This window comes from Artemia sp. Qi Xiang Cuo, chromosome 4, assembly GCF_049724085.1.
Source record: "Artemia sp. Qi Xiang Cuo chromosome 4, ASM4972408v1, whole genome shotgun sequence".
Taxonomy (NCBI): domain Eukaryota; kingdom Metazoa; phylum Arthropoda; class Branchiopoda; order Anostraca; family Artemiidae; genus Artemia; species Artemia sp. Qi Xiang Cuo.
Genome location: NC_142797.1, coordinates 37,233,638 through 37,247,148, shown reverse-complemented (window position 1 = coordinate 37,247,148; position 13,511 = coordinate 37,233,638). Strand labels below are relative to the sequence as shown.

The following is a 13,511-nucleotide window of genomic DNA, read 5'->3' as shown; positions in this document are numbered from 1 at the left end:
ACCCATTTTGTTCAAAATAGTCCGAAAGTCAAATAACCATGCCTCCGGGTTTGACAACCCCCCTTCGAGCCTCCGGGACAAGGACTGTAAGCTATGCAAGTTGTCTATTGTTAAGATATAAGGTTATTATGGGATATATGGTCTTGTAAACTTTAGAGGGGCAAATTCAGTTGGAAATCGAAAGTTCCAGTACCCTATTTAAGATTCAAAAGCGATTGGAGGGCGACCACCCCTCCAATCGATTAGATGCATTTGGAGAAAGAGAGTGTGGGGGGGGGGGTAATTTGCCCTTCGATCACTTTTGGCTCTTAAAATGGGAATGACAATATTCAATTTCCAATCAAAAGAGCTTTCTCCAAAGTTTTTACGACCATTCTTTCAAAATTTCTATCGGATGCATTTGGGGAAAAGAGAGCGTGTAGGGGAAGGGGCCAGGTGCTCTCCTTTAATCTTAAAAGGGGACTAGAATTTCCGATTAAAAATGGAAGGACCCCCCCCCCCCCCAAGTTTATACGACTACTTCTTCATCTTGGATGTGAGTGTGAATGAGTGGGTGAGTGTTAGTTTGACAAAACCCGCAACCCTTCCATAAAAGCGTTAATTGTCCCCGGAGCATAACTTACAACACTTGTCTCCGGGCTCTGGGGTTTTTTTCGACCCTGGAGCTTTTGTTTACTTTGAACAAAATGGTCATCTCAAAATATCGATCGTATGCATTTGGGGAAAAGAGGGTGTATGGGGGGAGGCTAGTTGCTCTCCGATCACTTTTGACTCTTAAAAAGGTACTAGAACTTCCGATTTCCAATCGAATGAGCTCTCTCCGAAGTTCTTACGACCACTCCTTCCATGTGAAGTGTCTCTGGAGAAAAAACATTGAAGCCTGAAGTAATTTAAATTTTTAATGCTCTTTTAAAGAATCAAAGAGATAGAAGGGCGATCGGCCCCTCTCCATGTCTTTTTTTAGCTGCCCTTCCCCGAAATATATCCGATAAAAATTTATGATAGCCATTTTGTTCAAAATAATCTAAAGGTCAAATAATTATGCCTCTGGTGATGACATGGCCCACCACAGCCCCGGGAGCAAGGGCTGTAAGTTATGCAAGGTGTCCGTTGTATACATATAGGATTCATTATTCGAAAGCGGGATGTGTTTGATCCTGGGTATCCAAAAAGGCTAAGGGTGTTAAGATGAAACTTCAGAGAATGTTGAGGGTTATGTTGAACTACATCAAAATACACTATGTGCATCCATGCTATCAAAAGGGCGTATCCACAATATTCTAGGAACGGCTAATGGTATTAACTTGAAATATGACTTCTGGGTCATCACTGATCAGAGATTTGTAGCGCGATTAAATAAGGAATTTTATCGCCCTCTCAAATTTACATTTGAGAGAAATGAAAAATGGGGTCCTGGTTTCTGAGCTAGAGGCACTGACACATTTTTATTCCAGTCATGTCTGTTTTCCCTTTCAGTAGAGATTCATATGCCTGTGAAGAATGGCACTATTGGATAAAGATCAATAAGGAGAAACTTTCTAACTGTTGCTCTCATTCTTGAAAAAAAGAAGAAAAAAGATGGAACCTTTCATTTTAGGCGTGACTGAATAAATCCCGCACAAGAATGTATCCAGGATTCTTTTCGGGGGGGGGGGGGGGTACAAACAAACTTTAAAAAACGTATCAAAAATTTCTTTATTTCTTTTACGTTTTTACGAGTCGGAAAAACATTTTTTTTTGGGAGGGGGAGGCAAACCCCTTAACCCTCCCCCTGGATACGGCCTTGATCCCACACAAACAGAGCATACCATAATAAGAAAACGTTTCACTATGTTTGAAAACAAATTTGGGTCAGAATCGGACTGAACACCCATACTGATTATTACTACAATTCTTTCGCAAAATTTCGAGCCTCATAAGTCGATAAAAGGCAAGGTTAAAAAATTGAAGAAATGTTTTGTGGAGCTAATTTGGTCTGAAGGCCTATTCTTGAAAGTTTTATTGACCTAGAAAATCGGGAACAAGACCTGCTGAAAAGCTATTCATGCTAATTATTACAAACTCAGTATTATGATCAGTAAAAGATATCATTGACTCGTATTTATAGTTTATTTGGGTACTTGTTAATTATATGGAACACACCCAAGAAGTGATGTTAGGTTAATCCTAAGGAAATATAACCTTCAGTTTATATAATAATGTAATTTGGACTATATATTTGCACATTCGGGGGGGGGGGACAAAGTATTTGGACAGCACCCCAAACCTAACCCCCACCCCCTAATGTGCAAACATAAACCCCAAATTATACAATTCCAATGCATCGTGTCACTTGTCGTCACTTTTTTTTGTGGCTTTGAAGCGGGTTTTCTGATATCTAACCTATCCGTAATTCTTGAGTGTGTTCCATATGATTAACAAGTACCTTTATTTGTAATACCGATTGATGGATTGTGCACCCTATGTTATAACGAAGAATAAAAATTGACCTATTCTCAGTCCGGCCCCCATCGGTCCTGAAATCGGATTGTTTTGCCCCTGTCCCTCTTGGTGCCCCATTTGAGTGCCAAATCTTCTCTTTCTGAAGTAGAAGAGTAATGAACCCCAAATAATATATCTAGCCCCTTTGCCATCACCTCCCCCCTTGAAATTGTGATTATGAATCCTGATGTATGTGCATCAGGGCGTAGTTAATAGTAAACACCCTCTTGTAATGGAATTGACAGGCCCACTCCTAAATATTATCATAATCACTAAAACATTGCCAAAAACTGCCCATCCTATACCTAATAACCGATTAGTCGAAAATGAATTAACTTTGTATTTAGTCTTGTGTGGTGTATGCTGTGTGATGTGTAAGGAGGATTTTAATTGGTTTGAAGTTGGATGTCCTTTGCGCTATGACCGAATTGGTAAAGAATTCTGTATTATTAACGCAACAACTTAAGTAATTTTAGTCTTACAAATTTTGGCAAATTATAGAATAATTTGGTTTAACTGGGTTGATTGCTGATGCCGCAGAGTGGGGATGTGTCCTCTGGAATACTTGCGGCAATGATTTTCCTGGTAACCGTGTCAATTCTGACCTTGAAATAATTTGACTACCATAATTTAAATTTGCAAAGTATAAAGGACAGTCGTAGCCTGGATTCCGTTTCTGGAGAGAGGTTTAAGCTGAATAAACTATAGATCGAGAGCAAACCACTACCATGCTTAGGCTCCAAAACCAACAGACGGACAAATCTTTTTCGAGATCATGAGTCAATTTCTCTCTCGCTCATGTTTTTTATTCGGCCACTTTGTATGGAAGGGGTTGTTCTGTATACTTGGGAGAAGACCCATTCGATCGGAAATGAAAGCTTTAGTTATATTTTTAAGAGCTGAAAGTGAATGGAGGGCAACCAGCCTCCATCTTGTGTTTTTTTTTTCTTTGAGTACCCCCCCCCCTTTACCCCCACCCCCTTCCTTGGTACTGCATCAAAATTTTGAGAGCCAATTTTCTCAGAAAAGTTGACCCCTGGGTTTTACATATCCCCTATATATCCTGGGGCAAATAGCTTAAATTGTGGAAATGACCCATTGTTCACAGATTGAATTTATTAGAAAGGACTGGCATGCTTAGCCTTGACTGTCCGATCGGCTTGGAGCTCACAGGTATCATCCCCTTGTCCAAGGTTTCTCAGAATTCCCTTTTATACTGTTTACTTTTTCTTTTTATATGTTGCCGTATTGTATACTCTTGAAATAACCCGCGTATCTGGGTACTTCGAAAGACGTTATCTATCCCCGAAATGCAGAATATGCTATTTGCAACATATCGGGAGCAGTTTGGGGGATTGTGCTGAAACTTCCAGGAAGGGTTGGAGGACGGCGAGGAGACTTCAAATTTGGTGGTTATTGGAGGGAATGAGTGGGCCACGACAAAGTTCTACGCTGATCCGCCTAAAATCTGTTGCACTATAATCTCCTGTTGAACTTCTATTAACGGTGAAGTAGTGAGATAAATCCAAAGACACTATGTGTACCCAGGTTATCAAAATTTTTCATTTGCAGTATTTCTGAAACATCTTTGGGGGTTATTTAGAGACTTTCAGGGTGTGTTGGTGGGAGGGGGAGAGCTGATTTGAAATTTTAACTGGGGGGGGGGGATTTATAGCTGATATTTGTCTAGACTTTTTGCGCACTATGAGTTCATGAGGGACTTTGAATATGCGCACGGTGAAGTTGTGAGGTATATCGAAAGAAAACAAGTGTGATGGAAATAAGGGAATGGAATCTGTAACATTTTGGAAAACCTTGGGGTGTTCGAGTTGGAACTGCCATGGAGTTTTGGGAAGATATGTGATTTAAATCCCTAAGTTTACAGCCCAATGGGACCTGAATGTCCAAGAATATCTTATGGTGATACGACTCGCACGAAAATGAACCATAAGTCTGGGCCATAAGGATCCTATTTCACAACAACAAAAAATATATAAAAATTGGTTCACCTGCAAAAGGGAAAGCTTTTTCCAGTCGTCTTGAAATTGGTTTTGGCAAGTTCCAGGGCCAAGGGAACCGTAATATAAAACCCCATTTAAAAAATAATTTAAATATAACTAACCTTAAAACCAAAAGAAACTGAATTTTTGGGCCTAGGAGTTTGAGACTATGCTCTCCCCCTCTCTTCGTCTGTCGAACAAATATAAAGCAACATAATTTGTTGATTTTTTCCCATCGATACTTTATTGAAATAACTATTTCTATCAGATATTATTATATCCATTATTTTTAACGGTATTAAATGATAACGAAAATTTAGCACCTTTTCACAAGATTCTTGAGATCAATATAATCAGTAATAGATAAATTTTCTATTCAATACATACTAGTGTTCAAGATTAACAAAGGGAGAAAACTCTACAAGATCTGGCTCCCAATAAAGTAATTGGTCGGTACTTGTATGATAAACCCACTACCGATAAAGTTGTTCATTCGTTGACGCATTATAGAACCGTTTTTTTTTTTGTTAGTTTCTTTCAGGTTGGCGTGAGACAAGACAAAGAGAAGTGACAGAATAGATAGAAAACATTCAATTTGGACTATAAATTTGCACACTAAGGGGGGGGGGCAAAGTATTTGGACAGTGTGAAGTTAGAAAGCAATTCTTACTACATAATATGCATAATAATCGTACCTAACACATTAGGCATGCAGACCCACTTTACTTTACCCCTACCCCCCCCCCCCCTAATGTGTAAATATATAGCCCAATTTTTTTTAAAGTATTTTATTTTTATCTTACTTTAGTGTATTTCATTAGGATTGAGCGTCAGAGAAACATATTAGAAGAATATTAGGTAGTGGGTGTATCATTCAAGTACCATTGGCCTAATTGTCTAAGAATGGAACCAGACTTAAACAATTATTGCCCTATGTTTTCAAGAAAAATTAAAAGAGGTCAATAGAATTTGAAGTACTGAAGAGTGTTTTTTATACTCTTTTTACTTAAAACTGTTATTCTTAGAACGTATTGCATCAATTTACCAGTAAAATAAAAATTTTATGATAAAAACTATCTGTCTCTTCCCGTTGCTATTATTTATGGTACTGCTTCTAAAATTTTTGTTCTTTCTGAACAACATACTGATGAAATCACTTTCAATTCTAATTACTTATGTTCTTTGAAAAAAAATATATATATATAACAGACAAATTCATTACATCCAGTAAAAACAATGAAAATAATTTATTCACTAACCTCTAAGCTGATAATATTGTGTGAACCCATTTTAGAATTTATTATGAGTTACGAAATAAAGATAAATCTTTTTAAAGTGTAATGAAAACACCGACAGCATGTCTGGGGATTAAATTTGCTTTAATCTTTCCGATATTTTACATGTTTACTGACATTATTTTGGGACCTTAAAATGAATTGGTTTAAGGTGAACGCAATTACTAGCAAGATCCCACAAAAATATGGACTGTTTAACCTTATTTTGGATTGTTATCTATCATTCAGATGAGCGAGTTCAAAGCTGGAGATGTAGTTCTAGCGAATTTCATCCGTTACCCGCTGTGGGCGTCACGTTTATTATAAATCGAATCAAATAACGGTCGAGTGAGCTACATGTCATTTTGCTAAGGCTCTCATGAGTATGTTTCTATTGCTGCGAATAGCCTACGTGACTAGGAGACGCACAAAGCTGAAGCTCTAAAGAAGAAACCGACTGGGGCCAAAGCCGTATTCGAAGAACTTGCCCTCCAATCTGATATTTATAGAAATTACGTAAGAAGTCAAGCCTACCAACTCAGGCCTCTCTAAATCTTCTTGAGTCCTAGTTATCAAGTTGCAGACCTTCCCCTGCGAATTCCTTCAGCAGAAAATCACCTATTAGCAGCTAAAGGGTCAGTCAAGGCTATAGTGTTGGCTCGTGAGTTCTAGTAAGAACATAGACTTCGACGCTATAGAATAATTCGTAAATGCATGGAGCTCCCTGATTTTAATTCGAATGATCTTGTGAGTGCTGCCAGAATCGGTTGAATTGAGATACAGCGAAGCCAAATAAATTTGCTGCTGTAATGGTTAAGTTTAACTCTAAAGAAATAGTAGGTATTCTTGCGTCGGAGAACCTCACAAAGAAAAACAAAATATCTTGGATACTGCACGTGAGCATTATTGTATCAGAAATATGTATTCAAGGGGGGGGGGGCGAATTTTTGTGAAGTAGCAGGGTCAAGCTACAGATCATCAGGTCACTAGATGACCTCGATTGATAGTTCAAGATTAATATTTGCTTGCTACTGTTTTTTTCCCCCTTTTTTGCTTTGTATTTTCTGTATTAGCTTTGGTTTTTTTTTTAGTTTATTCATTATTATTTTAGGTCACAGTTTTCCCTGTGGACATTAAAGGCCGGTCACATGGGTCATTTATGTACCAGTTTCATACTTGTCTGTCATTTTTTTCCAATTTTCCTTTACATTCACTCCTACTAATTCAAGCTTCAGTGCTCTTTTCTCTTTTCTCTATCCATTTTTTCTTACTAAGTAGCAACTTTTTCTCTTATTTCTTTTCCCAAACTTGGAGTGAAGTTACACTGGAGTGCGAGGAACCTCACTGTTGGTTCCATTCATATCTTGAATATAAAGATTTCTACTGGCGAGAACCCTCCAAATGACTTTTAAGTTAAATATGGAGTCCCATAAGATCCTATCCTAGACCTAACGCTTTATTTTCATTTGTAAAATGTACATTCCGAACTTCTGTTGCTGGTAGTCCCCCCCCCGCCTCCTTCGGGGGAACCCTTCGGGGGTTCCAGTCACATTCCAATGACAGCCTAGCTGCATTCACTGATGACTGTAAGCTATCTATGGTAGCAATTTTGCAAGCTTTACTGGATAAAAATCCCTTGCTATATTTGAGGGAGTTCTTTCACGGTTTAATGTGAACTATTTGGCTCTTAATATTTAAAAGTCTAATTCACTCCTTTTTTGTGGAATTTCTACAGCTTTTCAGGGTTTTTGCGCGATACATACGTTACTGGTACTCTGCTTAGATGTGAAACTGGTTATGTCCAATTCTTTGGGATTCTTCTCGATGATTCTTAGTCCTACAATTCCCACGTAAATGCATCAAAAGTCAAGATCGCCTGGAATCTGGGCATCTTACGTAAACTAAAGCACACATTCCCCGGATCTATCCTACGGCTTCTTTTCTTCGCCTTGATCCAATTGTATATTTTTTTTTTTATTGTATTAATATATAGATATCTACTTTCCAGTCGAATCTGTAGAGTATAGCGTTTTTTCATGAGAAGGCCCGACTAGTTGTAAATCTCGCAAATCCGTCTGCTGTTAAAACTAGACCCCGGCGCCGCGCCGATGAGGGAAGACCAGCGGCGGCGGGGTCAAAAACAGCACGCCGTGCCGCGCCGCCGGTAAGATGTCGGCGGCGCGCCACCGGCGCGCTCAATGTTCACCGCAAACATTAATGTTTTCATCAGTCTTCACACATCAGTTTCAAATCACAGCTTAAATTTACAACAGATTCGAGCCTATTCATGAGTTCAAAAATTCGCAAGTCGCTGGCTGGAAACTGTTCTTCTTTGTTATTCATCAAGAGAAGGAGAAATCTGGTAGAAACGAAATGGCTGTGGCGTTTCAGAACCCTTGCATAATACGAGCAGTTGAAGTATCTATTTGCTATGTATTCTTAACATAATTAATTATCAAAGTTAGCAGTTTCTTTCACTAAGCATTACTGCATACAAAACGTTAAATATCTTATCACAGTATTTGTCAGTTACCGGGATAAAAACTTTGCATATAACATTAGACTAAGAAGCTGATTTTTTTCATTATACCCTTTGCCCATTTCTGTTTTGTCACCTTTAAGACATTTGAAATGGATGACTGTGATATTGATTATTTTTTTTTTCTCTTTTAGATTCCTAAGACCAGTTTTCGAATTAAAAACTGTTTCTCAATAGCAATTTAAAAAAAAAATGCATTTTCAATTTTGTTTTGGCTCATTTATAGAATATATGGCTTTACATATCTTATATGTAGGCTAAGGTTGTATGGATCCTTTCTCATCGGTTTTGTCTGCTCCTTTTGATACTATTATTTTTTGGTTTAGGGGATTCATTCCAAACAATAAACTCACAAATACCTAATATCAGTCAAATTATGAACTGCATCTAAAAAGAGTAAATTTATCAAATTGAAAAATACATGATGAACACTTCACTTTAGAACACTTCAATTACAAAGAAACAAAAAACACTTAATGGTTCATTCGGTATGAAGAAAAATAAAGTGCCAGCTATTTTCTTAGGTAAAAAATGAAAAGCTCATCCGTTTTAAATGTAATTAAATGAAATAATATGCAGACTGAAGTAGCTCCAGGAAGATTTTGAGATTTTCATCCTAGTTCGTCACTTTTAATCCTAGCAAAATATTAGGACACTTAGTATCAGTTATTGAGTTTAAGCTATGATTTCCAAATGCTCACAAAAATTACCAAATTTAAGAAAGTCGCAACAACAAGTCACCTGTGGTCAAAATACTCAAAGACTCCTCTTTGATCCCTACCCAGGCTCAAAGCTTCTGTTATGGTCATTTCCATGGAAATATCCAAAGAGTTTCTTTTTAGAATAGCTTTCAGGCGTAGTTAGGGGTATTTAGCCTTTTTTGCTTTTCTTCAAAGCTTTGAAAAAAGTGTTATAATATTCCAAATGTTACATTTGTTGTATTTGTGCATATTTTTGGTAATCATTTGTGGCGTGATCGAATTTTTTAAACCATTGTAGATACGTAAGAACGTTGCAACATCTAGTACCGTGAGGTCATAAGACTGTCAAAGACTCCTCCTTGAACCTCCCAAATTGAAAGCTTTTATTATGACCTGGCCTTTTGATGTAACTCGGGCACTGGACCAAGGGCGCCATTGTCACTCGAGCACAACGTTAGGTGGGGATGTTTATATCGCTTTCGCCACACCAATTCGTTTTAGTATGAATCTGCCTGGTACTTATGAATGAATGAATGTTTTCAATGTAAACCCGTGTCATAAATAAGAAAAAAACGGGTTGAACGCAAATTTCCCTTTCTCGTTGGACGATATTACTACGTAAGTGCTGATTTAAATATAACTTACGAAAATCTTGGTCATTTTTGTCAACTTTTCAATTTTTTGACATCCCTGCTTTCAATAAAAAAAATCAAGGTACTATCACTTAAATATAATAACTCCCTATGCCCCCCTCCTCACCTCTAGATACCATCTTGATAGGATACCGTCTCTGCTTTAAATAAAAAAAAATGAACTTTTTGGCACCCCTGTTTTCAAAAAAAAAATTGAGATATTATCATTTAAATATTATAGCTCACTACCCCCCCCCCCTCTGTATGCCCCATTGATAGGATGCCATCTCTGCTTTAAATTAAAAAAAAATTAACTTTTTGGGATCCTTTCTTTCAATAAAAAAGAATTTCGAGATATTATCATTTGAATGTCATACTTCCCTACCCCTCCCCCCTCTGGATACCACCTTGATAGGATACCGTCTCAGCTTTCATTAAAAAAATAATTTACTTAATAATTAACTAGATCACTATGTGGTTCAAACAAACACGCAAAATAACGTTAAACAGCTTAGTGTTCCTTGAAAAAAAAAATTGAGGCTATGAGTAAAGGGGTACAAAGACAACAACGCAAATGTCGAAATTATTCAGATACAGCTCAAATTATTGGAAAACTGAGTCATAGATTCGCCGTGGCATTCAATAAGATCTAATCAAAAGATCTAAAGAATCTAATCAAAAGGGAGCACACACAAAAGCCAAATTAGGCCAGTAGCCTATGAGAAATCACAAAATACCCAAGACAATGAACAAATCCTAATGGGGGGCCCTGGGTTTATCAAAATATGTCCATGGTTTTCCAGGTAATTTGATATCATTTTCTTTGATATCCACTTTAAATGAAAAAAATAATTATCTTTTTGGCATCCCTGCTTTCAATAAAAAAAATTTGGTATTATCATTTAAAAATGATAGCCCCCTATCCCCCCCCCCCTATAGGCAATAATTTACAATTTATATATGAGTCATATTTTTAGGGTAACTTCCGGTTCAATCTTTAATTACCCAACCTTGTAAATTGCTTAGTATTTAGATAAATTTTGTCTCAATATAAGGTTTTTTTTTGGGGGGGGGGGGGTAAAAATGTTTAAGAAAGAAGATTGTATTTTCTGTCAGGCGTTCAACAATTGAGTATTAAACATTAAGAAAACCTTATCTAAAAACAGCAAAAAAAAAAAAATCTCAAACTTACAATTCAGCTGTAGAAACAACCTGTCGGATGTCAATTTAAAAATCTGACTGAAGGCTGAAGCTGTATAGTAGTGATTGCGTTCTATAATTATATTCAACTTGAAAATAAAATTCTTGACTACGAATGATGTAAGAAATAGCGATTGGGAAACTGCATTCGGAATGGTTTAAACTCATTTAATACAACTCATTTTACTATGAGTTTACTATTAAACTCATTTTACTATGGAACTCCATCCCTCCTGATGTCCCTCTATCTCTTTCTGCAAAGGCACTTTCTCACTGGGTATTTCCAGTATAGTATTTTCCCCCTTTTTTCTTCTTTTTTTTTGCATTCCATCCACATTTATATGTCTTTTTTTTCATTCAATATATTTCTCTTTTTTTTTCTTTTTTTTTTTTTCTTTTTTTTTTAATCCTAATTTACAATCTATTCTTCGTTTATATATTTTTTTTCAGTTATTTGTGAAGTTTCTTGTTAATTCTCCTATTTTCATAAATGTCTCTTATCCATTTTTTTTTTTTTTTTTTTATTTGGTTTATAATAGTGTCTTATTTGTTTTGTTGGCCCTTTAAAAGCTGAGCTTCTTGGGCGTGTATAAATTTTAAGTTTGTAATTGTTTTTGTTTTTTTAGTATTAATAAATTGATTTATTGATTGATTGATTGAAAGACAATATTTTTTTTTGTCAACATATGAAGAACTGTGTATATTCCAATATTTGCAATTACATATTGCATCTGTCTGGTTTTTATGCAAAGTAACAAAAGAGACGAAAATTAATGAACAAGAGGGTAGTGAAGAATTAATGGAATGCAAAGTAATATTTGGCAGGGAAAGTCACTGGTGATAAATCGCTAGGGGTGGCACCATGATTGCGTGATTTTCTGGGATTCGGGGAACCAATTTTTTTTTTGGGGTGATGCATAGATTTTCGGGGAAATACCTGAAAATTTGGGAATAGTGCAAGCCCTGCTTGATTTCTAATCAGGAAAATCGAAATACTAAACCACACGAGAAGGAAAAGCTCCGACTTTGCGGTTGACACAATAATGAATTGCCGAAAAATTAATTTAAGGTCGACCGAACGCCGCTGCCTCTGCCGGCGGCGGCGCGCCTGTCGCGCGCCAGTGGCGGGACGACACTTCGGCGGCGGTCGACCGGGCCTCTGCCGGCGGCGTTCGGTCGCTCCGCCGGCGCGGCGCCGGGGTCTAGTTAAAAACCTCCTAAACCTCTGCTCAGTTTATGTCCATCCGTATGCTTTTCTTACTTTTGAATGGCTACATGGCAGACTTACATTTTTTTTTTTTTTACCCGACAGCTCGCCGTATTACCCACGGTTTTCTGACGACGTAAGAGTCGGTGAAGTATTACTTATTTCAAGAGTAAGTAAAACGCTTCCAGCTGTGACACGGAGCTGTAATTATTTTAGCTTCTTCAAACGCATGGTAGTTTATTTTTTAAAGGTTAATTTTAATTCTTAAGTTGTTACAGATAATTTTTCCTACCGTACTTTTTTGTCTTATAATTTGGATATATTTTTCTTTCTGACTTTCCTTTCTATAGGTGTATTGATTGATTCTGTTTTATATGTGTTTTATGCACGTACATGTATATGTATATATATATATATATATATATATATATATTATATATATATATATATATATATATATATATATATATATATATATATATATATATATATATATATATATATATATATATATATATATATATATATATATATATATATATATATATATATATGTATATATATGTATATATATAATTATTTAATATAGTACGTGTTCAGATGTTTACTACTCTATTGTTCAAGTGGTTTAATGTCTACAAGTTTGTTTCATGATTCTTGTCTTTTACAGGGCATGGAGCCTTTGTGGGGGATTGATGACTTTATTTATTAAACAATTTTTATTTACGGTATTGTTAAAATTTATCTTATCATTACTTGAACCTGGTCAAAACAAAGTTGAATATTGTTGATTCAAATAATAGCTTTTTAGATTTGTGCTGCTATGCTAAGGATGGTAATTTCTCATAATGTTCTTTAATTTTCATGTAATTTGCCTGTTTTACAGTTTGACCAGTCAGACCAGCTGAGGAAGTAGAAGAAGCTAGACAGAAATATGTGGCGTGTTTGATTAATCTTTCTCTAGAAGTCTAAAAAATAATTTGGTAGTAAAACTAACTGTTTTGAAAGTTCAGTACTTGTACTATGAGCTTTTGCTTATACTTATTCTCATATTATTTATTTCAGGAGAGTTCAGGGGCAGCACCAACGATAACTAAACGTGAGGCCACAACCGTTACGGAACCACCTGGGGATTATGTCCCTGGAAGGCTTTTACGGGAAATGCAGCTTCTCTATGAGGTAGTTTTTTTCTTTGCATGCCAAATCTAATCTTTTGTCGATGTCGACCTATTGTCGAAACTATCAATGTCAAAACTATTGTTCCCAGCAATATCTAATCCTGAATATTTTATTTATTGGTGGATATGGAAGTTTTCCATATTTCAGGTATTTTTCAATGGATCTCATTATACGTACCGGAATTTGCCATGCAGACTATAACCAGGTTCATTTCAAATAATAATTTGTTAGGTTCTTTTTCTTTATTCCATATATTCTTATCTATCTTGGCTGCTGAGTTCACATCTCTCATAATGGG

At 36.3% G+C, this 13,511-nt stretch overlaps 1 protein-coding gene across 1 annotated transcript in view; it reads left to right on the top strand.

Moving 5' to 3' along the window:
• Positions 1-13,511, top strand: part of LOC148953080 (uncharacterized) — a 192,638-nt gene extending 179,127 nt beyond the window's left edge. Inside the window, exon 13 of the mRNA XM_089087860.1 lies at positions 13,100-13,511. Within this exon, the coding sequence (XP_088943986.1) occupies positions 13,100-13,243 (144 nt within the window). The 3' untranslated portion in view covers positions 13,244-13,511. The remainder of the gene's footprint in view (positions 1-13,099) is intronic.